General features: G+C 27.9%; 1 protein-coding gene and 4 long non-coding RNA genes across 5 annotated transcripts; all 5 read left to right on the top strand.

The window, feature by feature from the left end:
* Nucleotides 1-206: 206 nt before the first annotated feature.
* Nucleotides 207-1389, top strand: LOC113388987. Its single transcript, XR_003368197.1, has 3 exons — nucleotides 207-310; nucleotides 789-947; nucleotides 1329-1389. It is a non-coding gene; the product is annotated as an uncharacterized LOC113388987 (long non-coding RNA).
* A 91-nt stretch (nucleotides 1390-1480) lies between these two features.
* Nucleotides 1481-2220, top strand: LOC113389205. The gene is made up of 3 exons (XR_003368225.1): nucleotides 1481-1571; nucleotides 1989-2060; nucleotides 2145-2220. It is a non-coding gene; the product is annotated as an uncharacterized LOC113389205 (long non-coding RNA).
* Nucleotides 2221-2376: 156 nt separating this feature from the next.
* LOC113389204 lies at nucleotides 2377-3970 on the top strand. Its single transcript, XR_003368224.1, has 5 exons — nucleotides 2377-2442; nucleotides 2512-2666; nucleotides 2788-2851; nucleotides 2921-3075; nucleotides 3853-3970. It is a non-coding gene; the product is annotated as an uncharacterized LOC113389204 (long non-coding RNA).
* A 1486-nt stretch (nucleotides 3971-5456) lies between these two features.
* On the top strand, nucleotides 5457-12299 carry LOC113389203. Its single transcript, XR_003368223.1, has 7 exons — nucleotides 5457-5848; nucleotides 6591-6737; nucleotides 6810-6941; nucleotides 8512-8781; nucleotides 10177-10318; nucleotides 10618-10737; nucleotides 12047-12299. It is a non-coding gene; the product is annotated as an uncharacterized LOC113389203 (long non-coding RNA).
* Nucleotides 12300-12733: 434 nt separating this feature from the next.
* Nucleotides 12734-14117, top strand: LOC113389803. Its single transcript, XM_026626809.1, has 10 exons — nucleotides 12734-12744; nucleotides 12859-12927; nucleotides 12992-13049; nucleotides 13145-13239; nucleotides 13301-13387; nucleotides 13454-13501; nucleotides 13572-13629; nucleotides 13721-13807; nucleotides 13871-13961; nucleotides 14031-14117. The coding sequence occupies exons 1-10, from the start codon at nucleotides 12734-12736 to the stop codon at nucleotides 14090-14092; spliced, it is 666 nt and encodes a 221-aa protein (XP_026482594.1). The 3' UTR covers nucleotides 14093-14117.
* Nucleotides 14118-14164: the final 47 nt, after the last annotated feature.

Below are 14164 nucleotides of genomic sequence, written 5' to 3'. Positions count from 1 at the left end.
ATTAATAATTAATATAAATTTAGTTCCCATGAAATCTTTCCCATATTTTAAATATTCATCGTTATCAAACCGACATCCATAGATAAAAGAAGAGTAGACATATTTGACAGTTTCGTAAGTACCATAAGCGCCGCTAGAGTTTTTTGGCGCCACTTGCACACTCTGTAGTCGGACATCTTCGAATGTATCTATGCTGCAGCGTGTGTATAACCTCCAAATAAATAATTCATTTTATTTTTGGACTTGGAATGGAAAACATAGGATTTTGAAAATATTAAGGCAATTTACTAGGAGTGGACTTGATTTCAAGGTATGTTGTATTTGTGCAAATTATTATAATTATATTACGTGTTCGGTTTTATGATTCTATTAAACGTGCACATGGGTGAAGCGTCAGAAATTACATTTAGGTTATGCAAGTTGAAATTATTTCTTAATTTTTTCGTTTTATTGAACATTTGCTCGATTTATGTGTTGAGTGAGAATCTTTTCTCAATGCTTGATAAATGCTTTTACTTGGAATAGTTTTATTAAACATGTTTGTCGAGGAAGGTTGTTCAAGTCGTGCTTGGGCTGAATTTTGTACAGTAATCATCATATGGCACAGTCGAATTAGATTATTCAGTTCAATTTCTACCTGGAGCTGGTTTAGTACAGGGTATTCTGTTTTTTTTTAATACTTTTCCAAAATTTTTGTTGAAATTGAAAATTTTTCATTGCCCATTTTATAATCACCCATCGACTCACTTTTATAAGTACATTCATTCACATCTGACACTTTTTTTTAGGTTTAATTTTGATTACGAAGATACTTGGTAACTAGTTAATGAATAGAAATTTATCTGACTGCAGCCTGTATAGCTTCTCGATGACATGAGTGAGGTGTGAGGATTTTTTTCTTGGACTTAATCGTGGGATCTGGCAAAAATGGGGCCATTTGCTAGAAGGTTTGATTTCTGTTTTTTTGTGTTATTAAATATTTATTTTTAACTAATTAATTTAAATATGCCCGGTTTAAGTTTTGTTTGAGCATCTTTTCCAAATTTTGTTAAAATATCATGGAACTGTTTTTTATAGTTTATAAAATCATGCTCCAGGTATATCTTGTCTAATAATCATTAGACTTTTGTCTAATAATTTGTACGAATTAATCAATGAATCAATTTTTTTCTAAGTATGTTTTAACATTTGTAAATTCTATTATTGCAAAGATATTTTTCATCATGGATAGATTTTGTTATTCGAATAGTTATAGATGAATTGTTTTTTAAGTTTGAAGTTTTATTATTAATCTTAATGTTGATAATAAGCATTTTTATAATTTACAGAACAACTTATCATTCCAGGACTTGATACAATAGATTGATCCAATTCATAAGCAGATCGGCCAAATCTGAGATAAGTATACTTTTACTAGTTTTTGTAATCTCAATACGAATGAATTTGATAGTCTATATTAGTATTATACTATTTTGCAGATTTTACCAGAAGCCGAATATATTGAATTATTATTAATTTGTTTTAAGAAGACTATTGGAATCCTTAGTGCTTATCAGAAATTTGAAGTTAAGGTAATTATACTGTTATTTTGTCAATAGTTAATAGAATCATATAGATCTTAAAATTATTACTTATTTCACTGATTTCTTAAAGTATTATTTAAAGAAATTGGAAGCTTGATTATTATTTTACTATTTTATTTATTTATTAAACCTTGCGTCCAAAAATTCAATATTTTTGTTTGTAATGGATATTTTTTTGTGACTCGAAGGTTTATTCACATTGGAAAAAGATTTGTAGCCGAAGAATATGAATTGATCTTTTTTTTTTTAAGTATGTTTTAACATTTGTAGATTCTATTATTCCGAAAATACTTCATCATCAATAGATTTTTTTATTCGAATAGTTATAGATACATTGTTAAGTTAAGTTTTAAGTTTTATTGTTAATATCAATATTGATAATAAGCATTTTTTTTTAATTTACAGAACAACTTATCTATCCGTCCAGGACATTATACAATAAATAATTCATAAGCAGATCGGCCAAATTTGAGATAGGTATACTTATAGTAGTTTTTGTAATCTCAATATGAATGAATTTGATAGTTATATATCCATTATTAATATTATACTATTTTGCAGATTTTACCAGAAGCCGAGTACATTGAATTGCTTCTCATTTGTATTAAGAAGACTATTGGAATCCTTACTGCGTATCAGAAATTTGAAGTTCAGGTAATTGGTTGTGGTTAACATAATCCTATAGATCTTAAAAATATTACAATTATTTTACAAATTTTCTAAATATGTATTTAAAGAAATTGGAAGCTTGATTATTATTTTACATTATATTATATTTAGTACATTTATTCATAGAACCTGTGTCTCTGCAGCACATTGCGCTACGGGGCAATTTATATGCATTTGGATTGAGTTTTGGGTGTGTATCTGTGAATAAAATTTAATTTGATTTATTATATTGATTCATGATAATAATTATTTCTTTCAGATGTTTGTCCAATTGGCGTCATATTAATAGGCACTATAAACCTCATTGGAGTCTTGTTGGAGATTTTACCAGAAGCCGAGTACATTGAATTGTTACTCATTTGTATTAAGAAGACTATTGGAATCCTTAGTGCTTATCAGACATTTGAAGTTAAGGTAATTATACTATTATTTTGTCAATTATTTCACATATTTCGTAAATATATATATTATTTAAAGAAATTGGAAGCTTGATTATTATTTTACATTATATTATATTTAGTACATTTATTCATAGAACCTGTGTCTCTGCAGCACATTGCGCTACGGGGCAATTTATATGCATTTGGATTGAGTTTTGGGTGTGTATCTGTGAATAAAATTTAATTTGATTTATTATATTGATTCATGATAATAATTATTTCTTTCAGATGTTTGTCCAATTGGCGTCATATTAATAGGCACTATAAACCTCATTGGAGTCTTGTTGGAGATTTTACCAGAAGCCGAGTACATTGAATTGTTACTCATTTGTATTAAGAAGACTATTGGAATCCTTAGTGCTTATCAGACATTTGAAGTTAAGGTAATTATACTATTATTTTGTCGTATGGTTTCATTTGGTTGTAATTAATAGAATCATATAGATCTTGAAATTATTACTTATTTCACAGATTTTGTAAATATGTATTATTTAAAGATTATTATTTTACATTATATTATAGTTAGTGCATGTTTCATTCGCGCCAATGTATTTAGCGATTGCCAGACATGCTTAACAACCGCAGAAACGTCTGGCAAATTAATTTTATGTTTTTTGACCCTTAATGAACATAAAATTAAAATTACAGACGGACTAAAATGATTTGAAATTTAAAAAAAATTAATGAATAAATTGGCGTCTGGCACATATTTGGCAGCGCCCAAAATGTCTGGCAACAAAATTGTGAATCTGGATAACTTATTCAAGTTATCAAATCTAATATCAAGTCAAAAAATGAAAATTGGACTGACAAAAATGCTATAAACTAGTATCATATTGCCAGACATTTTTGCTTGCCAGACATGGTTAACAACCGCAGAAACGTCTGGCAAATTAATTTTACGTGTTTTTACCCTTAACGAACATAATACTAAAATTTCAGACGGACTAAAATGATTTGAATTTTTAAAAAAATTAATAAATAAATTGGCGTCTGGCACATATTTAGCAGCGCCCAAAATGTCTGGCAACAAAAAAATTGAGTCTGGTGAACCTATTCGAAGTCAAAAAAACGAAAATTGGGCTGACTAAAATGCTTTCAAAATTTTGAAATCGCGCTGTACAAATTGGCTGCGCACTAATTAACGCAACCACTTCCAGCTGCCAGACGGCCCTTACCCTAACCGAGAGAGCACCAAGGACCATATACCAAAAAACCAGCCTGACTAAAATGCTTGCTCGAAAACGTTGCTGGCTCCCGTACTATAATGGATTAGCACAAATGATCTTAGCAGTATGCCCTATTATAATGTTTTTTTTAAATTTGTTTGAAATTTCAATTTTTAAATTTGACTATATAACTTCAATTATATTTGATAAATTTATTATCAAAATATTTTTAATTATTTCAAAAATCATATTAAACTGTATTTTTTTCTAACATCTATTTCAAATTTTAGACTACATGACTTTATTCTATATAATTTTTTTTTTAATTAATTTTATAACTTCTTTTTTATTAATTTTCCAATTTCTGATTTTTCTTTTAATTTTTTGCAAATTTTAGATTTGACTACATTCATTCATTACAAATATAAATTTATTTTATATTCCTTATAATATTTAGAATCATTTCAAAATTTTTTTCACAATTTCTGATTGTTTCTAAAATTTTCTCAAAATTTATCTTTGTCTATATTTTTTTTTAATTTCTCATTTGAAACTTTTGTTCTATTTTCTTCAAATTTTAAATTTTATTGCATAACATTATCATTTATATATATACACACACACACACATATATATATATATATATATATATATATATTATGTATTTTATATCTCTTATATTATTTAAAATCATTTCAAGAAATTTTTACAATTTTCTAACCTTACTTTTTTCAAAAATTAAAGTCTCGTTGGATTTGATTGCATAATTTACTATGATTTTTAAAATTTATAACTCAATTTAATTAAATTGATATAATTAATATAATTATATTATACTGTTTAAAAATTTATTAGAAATTTTTCATTGTAAATTACTTTATCTACATATTTTTTTTAGTTTCTACTACGTATCTTTGTATTGTTATCGATTTTTAAAATTGATCACATTATCAATTTCAAAATTTATTGCAAGTTCTGTTTTATCTATTTTTCTATCTAGTATATAATATTTTAAGTTTATATAATATATTTATGTAGTCAAATCCAAAAAAACTAAAATTTAAGAAAAGGTGTAATACTTCAATGTTAATAATTTGAAATATTATTAAATTTCTGATTTGAAACTTTTGATCTTATTTTTTGAAATTATAGATTTTTATTGGATTTGACTACATTTATTCATTATATATATATATATAATATATATATATATATATATATATATATTATTTTTATAAAGCAATATAAGTTGATTTTTCTTCTAGTATCAATATATATTATTAAATCTTTTTTTTTTAATTTTACTTTTAATTTGTTGAATGATGACACATATGCAATGTCAAAACATACATAGTTATTATATATTTATAATTGTTATTATTATTTAGACTAATTGACTGCAATTAAACATTCCAAAAATATATTTATATATTAATTTATATTACATGCACTTATGATGAAATTAATTACCGTTTGAATATAATGAAAATATTATTTGGCTGCAATTTATTGTATCTGATAAAAGAAACAATATAACACAATATTGTGTGTTGTATTGGCAAAAACTCAAAATTGTGTAAAATTTTAGATAGCCCTTCGACTTTGTCGACGACATCGATGGCGTCCAGGAAAAGAACATGTTGAAGAAAAATCCAGAATTCTTCAAAGCTCGTCAGGCCGGTCCCAGATTTGCTGACATTGGTTCATTTGAACACGAGTACGGCACACGCTGGAAGCAACTGCACGAATTGTACAAACAAAAGAATGAGGCACTCAAACGCGAGATGCTAATGGAGGAGGAGAAGCTTGAGGCTCAGATGGAGTTTGCTCGCTATGAACATGAGACTGAAATAATATATATCATTAAAAACAGCATTTAAAAACAGCATTGTTTCTTGTACATCGTTTGAACTTCCACAAGTTTGAATTGTGAGAGATGACTAAATATGCAAATTGATACAACATGATATTCCAGGTTCATATTAAGGTAAAACAAGTTTTTATCATTCTGGTTTTAAATTTTCAGCTCAATTCGATGACATCTTGGAGGGTGTTAAGAATTGTGTAGGGTTGGGAATCATTAAACATGTATAAATCATTCTTTGGTTACGTCTTTAATACGTGCAATAGATTTCTGACATTCATGTCGACTCAAATAAAATGTATTTCATTAAATTGAAATGCTATTGTTATATAATCTAACATACTTTATATTATTTTATATATCTTAAAATTTAATGTCTATTGTCCATGATCATTATAAATAATGATTCAAAAATTTCAATCTCAGGTTTTTAATGATAGTCCATAATTTTATTAGATAAATATTTTATTTAAAAATTTTGGAACTTGTGAAATTTTCCAAAATGCTTAAGTTGAGTTAAGAAATACGTATGTATATGAATATTTTACAACACGTTTTTTTTCATTACATTTCTACAAATTTATAAAAGTTGAACATGAATATTTTATATAAAGAGTTTTTCATTATTTTCTAAATCTTTAAAAATTTATAAGATTTTGATGAATTTTTGTACCATATTTGAAATTTTTATCGTTTTTAAAAATATGTATACATATATTTATATGTGTATATACATATATATGTATGTATACATATATGTATATACATATGTGTAATACATTTTATTATATATATATATATATATATATATAATTTGAGTTTAAAGATCAGACTTTACATAAATAAAAATTATTCAAATTTTCAGGAGAGGCAACTTATCTAGGATTTATTTATCGTCCAGTAGGATTTATTTTTGTTTCTTTGAGTATTTATGATAGTCTTTGTAAACCTTCATGAAAAAAACGTACTTAAGTACACTAACTAATATATGTAACAGTGGAAATTCACCTAGGTATAATAAAATAGAAATGCAATTGCTGAATGTACCAACAAATTTAAGATTTTGTAGTTTCAAATATCTTAGTTTTCAGTTCTCCGCAAGTTTTCAAAACAGCTGCTGTACGAAGTTTGGATACTCACGGGCTACTACTTTGGCTTGGCTTCATACAAAACGAAATAAGAGGTCAGCTTGTGTCTCAAATTAATTATTCCAGAGGTGAAATAATAATATAATTACAATTAATCAATACTGAGTAATAGTAATATATTAATGTTATATAATGGTTTATATTTTAAAGTCAATCATTATCTTATTTGATAGAATATTTCATGTGAATAGTCTATGATAAAGTTTTTGATGACACAAAATAAAACATTAGATTTTTTAAAAGCATACAGAATTTTGAAAATGCCTTTGATTTGATTTAGCGCTAACTGTTATCGCTAAGATTTTTTTTCATTAATTAAATTTTAATTAAATGGCATTGGTTTTATACTGAAAGATATAAATATATAAATATATATAAATCGATGCAATTGATGTTATAACAATTGATATGTATTTATATATCATATATACATGTATCTATTTATATATCATATATACATATATATATTTATATATAACGTATTAAGTGTATTGAAAATTAGATTTCTAACTGTTGAAGTAAAAGCGTATAAAGATATCAAATAGATTTATTTGTATATTCCATGTAAATAAATGCAAACATCAAATACCTGAAAAATAATTTTAATGATCAAATTCATGTAAAATAATAAAAAAATATCTTTGAACCTGTTTTAAAAAAAATTGATGTCTGTGTTTAAAATTACATACTTTTTATTGATTATTTTACATTTGTACTTGAAAGTATGATTTATTTTACACAAATAGATTTTGAAATTTTTACGTCAAGATATATATGTACAGTAACAAAGTCTAGTAATATCTACCAAAAATTTATTTTACATCCATACGTTTTGGCTATAATCCTAGCCTTCATTCAGTGGAAACTAAAACAATTGACTAGGAATGAAAAGAAAAAATATATATATAAAGATTACAAAATACTTACTATTTGCGTTAAATTAGAATATTCAAATAACACATAGTATTCGGATATGGTAATGCATGCACTAACGTAATATAAACATTAAACTTGTGATTAAACAATATTTCACAAAATACTATCTTAAAAAATCACAAATAGATAGTGTGTAGTAATATATGTGTTGTTATTGTTGTAATGTTATGCCTGATTGCTAGACTTCGTTAATACATATGTCAACATTAAATTCAGAATTATATATATATAATAGATGATATGTTTATACATTTATAATTAACTATTTTTGAATTTTTCTGTCAATATGTTAAGATACTCGATGCCTCAATCAAAAAATTGCAATATAATATATATTAGAAATATTTTGCAGCCCAATTGTCCAATTAAAAAAGAGGGCAAATATAAAAAAATGTTTATTAAACGTTTCGACACTTAATGTGTTTCATTAAACCGTGTAAAACAAACATAAAATTTATTATAAACACTAAAATTGTGTAAAAGAACATCATAACTAATATATAATTAATAAAACGACAAAATTAAAGAGAACATAATGCTCTAATTTGAAAACATGTTGACTAAGCAATAGTACAGAGCAATATCAAGTTTTCTATATTAACCCTATTTTTTAAACAGACGATAGGGATGCAAAATAATATTAATAATCTATTTATATAACAAAATTATTAATTGTTTAAATTCGTTAAAATGCCTTAGTAGAATTCAAAAGCATCGCCGGAACTGACCACAATCGATATTTGAGACAAGTTGGACATATTGTCTCGATATACCTTGTCTATTTTGTTGTCTACCCTGATGACACGTGACAGGGACCTAATGACACTTTACCGAACAATGGCAAACGCAAGGTTTCTTGGTTGCCGGGCGTCATTGCACAATTCTTTTTAATCTCAACCATCGCGGGAAGAAGATCTTGGAAAGCCGGTGGATACTCCAGTAATAGGAAGCCAGTAGACACTCAAGTAACAAGTAAGTGCATTTGCCACATGTTAGTAGTATTATTTTTGCTATTGTACCATGTCGTGCAAGTGAAAGACTGTTGTTGTATGGCCGAGTGTATTTTCGCATTAGTGATTTTACGTGAATTGAGAATTATTTGTGGATTCGAAGCTCATACAGGTGTTTTTACTTCTTTCCCATGGGTGCTCCGAATACTCTTCACTACATATTGACAGATTTTGAGGTTAGTTTGGTTTGTATCACATTGTGAAGAAAAATGGCGCGTCAAATATCTTATACGAAGGCTGTGTCTGGCCGAGTATATTTTTGAATTAGTGATTTTACGTGACGGGTTTGACAATTATTTGTGGATTCGAAGCTTATGTAGGAAGTTTACTTGATCTTTTCCAAGGGTGCTCCGAATACTCTTCACTACATATTGACAGATTTTGATTTCATTTTGAGGTTAGTTTGGTTTGTAACACATTGACAAGCGCGCTAAATCCTATGCGATCATAGATGAATATCAAGTGTTTTCATGCAGTTTAAGAATGCAGCCAAGAACCATTGATAATATTGCTTTGATACATGTGGTCGTTTTTCAGTGTTTGTTGTGTTTTCTATATTAACGTATATCGCATCGATTGGAATTCTATCTCAATTGCTAGCAATTATAAAATTTATTTGCTTTAACGATCCTGGCTCGTGATAAAAATTTTGACCCAAAAAAATCGGGTTCGAGAATAATGTGATTTTACTTTGAAATTGAAGGATTTCAATATTTCTTTGAAGTTTTTTGTAAGGAAATTCAGTTCAATTTAGAAAGATTCTGTAATGCCAATAGAAAATCTTCCTTTATTGCTAATATCAATTCTTTTTATACGAAACATTTTGTACTTAAATGAAGTTGTCGCATTAATTTTTTAATTTGATGATTTTGAAAACAAAGTACTTTTGCATAAGTGAATGTCATGACCACTATGAAATAAAGGCGTGTGATGTCTTGTATTTAAAACTTAATACATTTAGGTATTCAATAATTATTTATACATTTTAACCTATTTCATTAAGAGTTTTCTGTTGCAATCATAAAAGCCTCGGAATTTTTATATACTCCCCTCGATGGAAAGAAATTTCAGCATATATGTTTAACAGAATTTAAATTCTGTTAAGAATATTTTACTTGAAGACAAAGTATTATCTATCATAATCATGTTACATATTATTGTTGACTGCTGCTACGATGAACCCAGATTTAGTTTCCTAGTCAAAATCTATGGAGGCTATGTCATGTGAACACTGCAAATACTTTTATCTTTTATAACAAAGAATTACTGTAATAATTAGTCAAAGATACATGCATATTTAATTTTAGATACACATATAAAGAGTAATCTAAACTTAGTATTACCTTTTATATTTCAGCTCTGCTATAAAAAAAAAGCTGTCGACAATAAGCAGCAAGTAGTCGACTTGTAGAAATAAGTCGACTCTGGGACGAGAATACTGTGTCATCTTACTACTAGCTTGCTTGCTGCAACAGACTTCTTTGCTTTTGTAACTATAGGTAAGATCACAAAACAAGTATTTTTTATTTCATACAAGTCCAATTATTTGTCATCTTGAGGAACCTAGAGAATAATTACGCTTTTTAATATACACTTGTAAAATACTATAAGGAGAAGATCAATGCATAGTTTTTCTAAAAACGTACTTTAAGCTTCAACTGTTAACTGCTAATGCTTACAGTTAAAATAAAATATGTAAAATTTATCACATATTTATATCTCAAAATAAATTATTATTCAAAATATTTGTACAAGATTTATTGTATGGGCTTTGTATTGATACTTTTTTTGGGTTCAGGTTGCTGATGAACCACAATTAAGGAATGGCAACTCAAACGACAGGATATCTGCTGTGAGGGATCAAAGACTTTTCTCGAAAGGCCTATTTATTAAATGGAATACGCTTTGAGACTTCAAGGTATGTAATTTATTTAATCATTTGCTTATTTATTTATTTATCTTACTATTTTGATATTTGATTCATTAAGAATTTATTTATATTTTTTTCATTTTATTTCATGTTTTTTTATATATTTAACTTTCTGAAGGCGAAGTTTGTTTTTATCAAAGAATCTGATTTGCTATTTTTGTTTTCTCGAAGTTTCAAGCCATTTTGAATAGAATGAGACCAAATATGGAAAAAAATTTTCAATAATGTGTAATAAATCCACTTGGAGTACTACCACTAAAATTTATTTCTCAATTAGATTGTTTACACATATCGCAAAGTTCATGTAATGTGCGGCAAAATACCCCTTACAAATAGTTCAATTTTTTTTTTTCACGAGTTTTCTTATTTAGCTAATTTTTTATTTATTTATGCATATAATTGATATTGTTTTACTTATTGTTTATTTTTAATTTTTTTACTTACAAATTTGATAATTTCTTTCCATAGTTTTTCTACGTTATTGTAATCGTCCAAAAATCGAAAATGAAAATTTTTGCATATCTTTACATTTCAAAAGTTTCAATAATCGATGCCTATGTGTTTTGTTCGTGCATACAATTTTTTGTATATGAAAAAAATTGTAGTTTTCGAGAGAACGAAGCTTTTGATGTTTTTTAATTTCAAATCTCAAGTCTTTCTTTAATTTCCAAAAAAGTTTAGTTGAGTATCAATAATCAGGATTTTAATTTTAATTCTAATTGAAATTATAAAGTTTACTTTTACATACTTCAATTATTTTAACTTTGCAATTCAGTTGATTAATTCTTAGAAATATAAGGTTTTTTAATCTAACTCTGTTTGATATTTATTTTTCATATAAACATATATCAACGTGGTCGTCTATAAAATAAGAAAAATGAAATTGACAGTATTTAAAATAATCTATTTGAAAATATTTGATAATGCTTGAATATTTTATTAGAGTATGGAAAGTTCCAGCAATTTGCCTTCAAGCACGACGCCATGAATCACTAGCCTGTTTCTAAAATAATTGATTTATACATTTATCTATTGTTTTAATTATTTTGTTTATTTATATACTTTCCATATCAATTATTTATTCATTTAAGCTTATTTATGCTTTAGTTTCTTTTCAATTTTGCTCGTTTATCGATTTTTTATATAAATTTTGTTTATTTATTTATCTATGTTCATTTATATTTATTTTTAATTTTAATTAAAAAATAATATAATTACTATTATTTATATTGATAAGTATCTAATCGGACCAATTCGAATTTTTTTTTGCGCACTATGTCATTTTTGCCGTGTCAAGTGGCTCCGCCGGCGACTTGATGGTAAACTAAGTCCACGCGGTTGTCAACTCTCTCATTTATGTGATAGACAGCAACGCAAGAGGACCTTCAGGACCAAGGAAAAGGACCCAGGGAAGTACCCAATAATAATAAGTGTGTTATGAAATCGCGAGCAAAATTAAATAGATCATTGTCGGGTTCTCATTCATTCATTCGCGTTTGCTTGCATTGAATTTTAATTTTGCGCAATTTCTTTTAACAATTTGTAACGGCGACAGTAGATTGTGAACGGCATACGTAGTTTAACGCAATTGTATCTATTTTACAGATATAAACTCCTGCGATATAGTATTCAATATCGTTTCAACTCTACCTTGTTAACAAATTATTCATTATGTAATCCCGTGGTTCAGATAATTACTTGCATGATAATATAGTAGTTTGGGGTAGTAGCAGTTTATGTAGGTAGCATTCGTAGTTTTAGTTTAGACTGACACACTAACACAATAATCCACTATTAAACAACCATGTAATAATCTGAACCATTCGATTTAATTATATAATTATTAAATTATTGTCAATTATAAACAACTGCTGCCGTTTGCAATCCAGATAGCATTGCGCCAATTTGTTATTCTGATACGCATAAGTTGTTACATTGATGCATTAACGTTTTTTCATCACTTCTAGTGTGTTCTTGGAAATCAATGGACGAAGTGTGAGCTTAGTGCTCACAATGGAATAGTTCGAATCTACTTCAGCTACTTCAGCAGTATGTATTCTTTATCAATCATTAAAAGATGTATTCTAATCTTATGTTTTTTTATTCCAGATTCAATTCTCCACCACTGAACGACCAGCCCTCATTGCCTTCAATCCAGATTCATCTATTAGGCAGGCAGTATGTATCCTTCACCAAACATTTTAAGAGATGCATTCTAATCTTTTGTTTTTTTTTATTTCAGATTCAATTCTCCTGCACTACTGAACCACCAGCCCTCATCGCTTTCAATCCATGAAGCAGTAAGCACTTACCGAGTATATATCAGGCAGGCAGTATGTATCCTTCACCAAACATTCTAAGAGATGCATTCTAATCTTTTGTTTTTTTATTTCAGATTCAATTCTCCTGCACTACTAAACCACCAGCCCTCATCGCCTTCAATCCACCAAGCAGTAAGCACTTATCGAGTATCTATCAGGCATACAGTATGTATCCTTCACCAAACATTTTAAGAGATGCATTCTAATCTTTTGTTTTTTTTTTATTTCAGATTCAATTCTCCTGCACCACTTAACCACCAGCCCTCATGGCCTTTAGTCCATCAAACAGCAAGCACTTATCGAGTATCTATCAGGCAGTCTGTATCCTTTATTCAAACATTTTAAGAGATGCATTCTAATCTTTTGTTTTTTTTTTATTTCAGATTCAATTCTCCTGCACCACTTAACCACCAGCCCTCATCGAGTATCAGGCAGGCAATATGTATCCTTTACCAAACATGTTAAGAGATGCTTTCTAATCTTTTGTTTTTTTTATTTCAGATTCATTTCTCCTGCACCACTTAACCACCAGCCCTCATGGCCTTTAGTCCATCAAACAGTAAGCACTTAGCGAGTATCTATCAGGCAGTCTGTATCCTTTATTCAAACATTTTAAGAGATGCATTCTAATCTTTTGTCTTTTATTTCAGATTCAATTCCCCTGCACCACTGAACCACCAGCCCTCTTCGCCTTCAGTCCATCAAACAGTAAGCACTTATCGAGTATCTATCAGGCAGTATGTATCCTTCACCAAACATTCTAAGAGATGCATTCTAATCTTTTGTTTTTTTTATTTCAGATTCAATTCTCCTGCACTACTGAACCACCAGCCCTCATCGCCTTCAATCCATCAAGCAGTAAGCACTTATCGAGCATCTATCAGGCAGGCAGTATGTATCCTTCACCAAACATTTTAAGAGATGCGTTCTAATCTTTTGTTTTTTTTTCTTTTATTTCAGATTCAATTCTCGTGCACCACTTAACCACCAGCCCTCATCGCCTTCAATCCATCAAACAGTAAGCACTTAAGGAGTATCTATCAGGCTGTATGTATCCTTTGTCATACATTTCAAAAGATATATTCTAACCTTTT

This window comes from Ctenocephalides felis, unplaced genomic scaffold (assembly GCF_003426905.1).
Source record: "Ctenocephalides felis isolate EL2017-DRISC unplaced genomic scaffold, ASM342690v1 CF-g0.4_SCAFFOLD_03573, whole genome shotgun sequence".
Taxonomy (NCBI): domain Eukaryota; kingdom Metazoa; phylum Arthropoda; class Insecta; order Siphonaptera; family Pulicidae; genus Ctenocephalides; species Ctenocephalides felis.
Note: the sequence above shows the minus strand (reverse complement) of the source record. Positions and strands in the feature narration are given on the sequence as shown.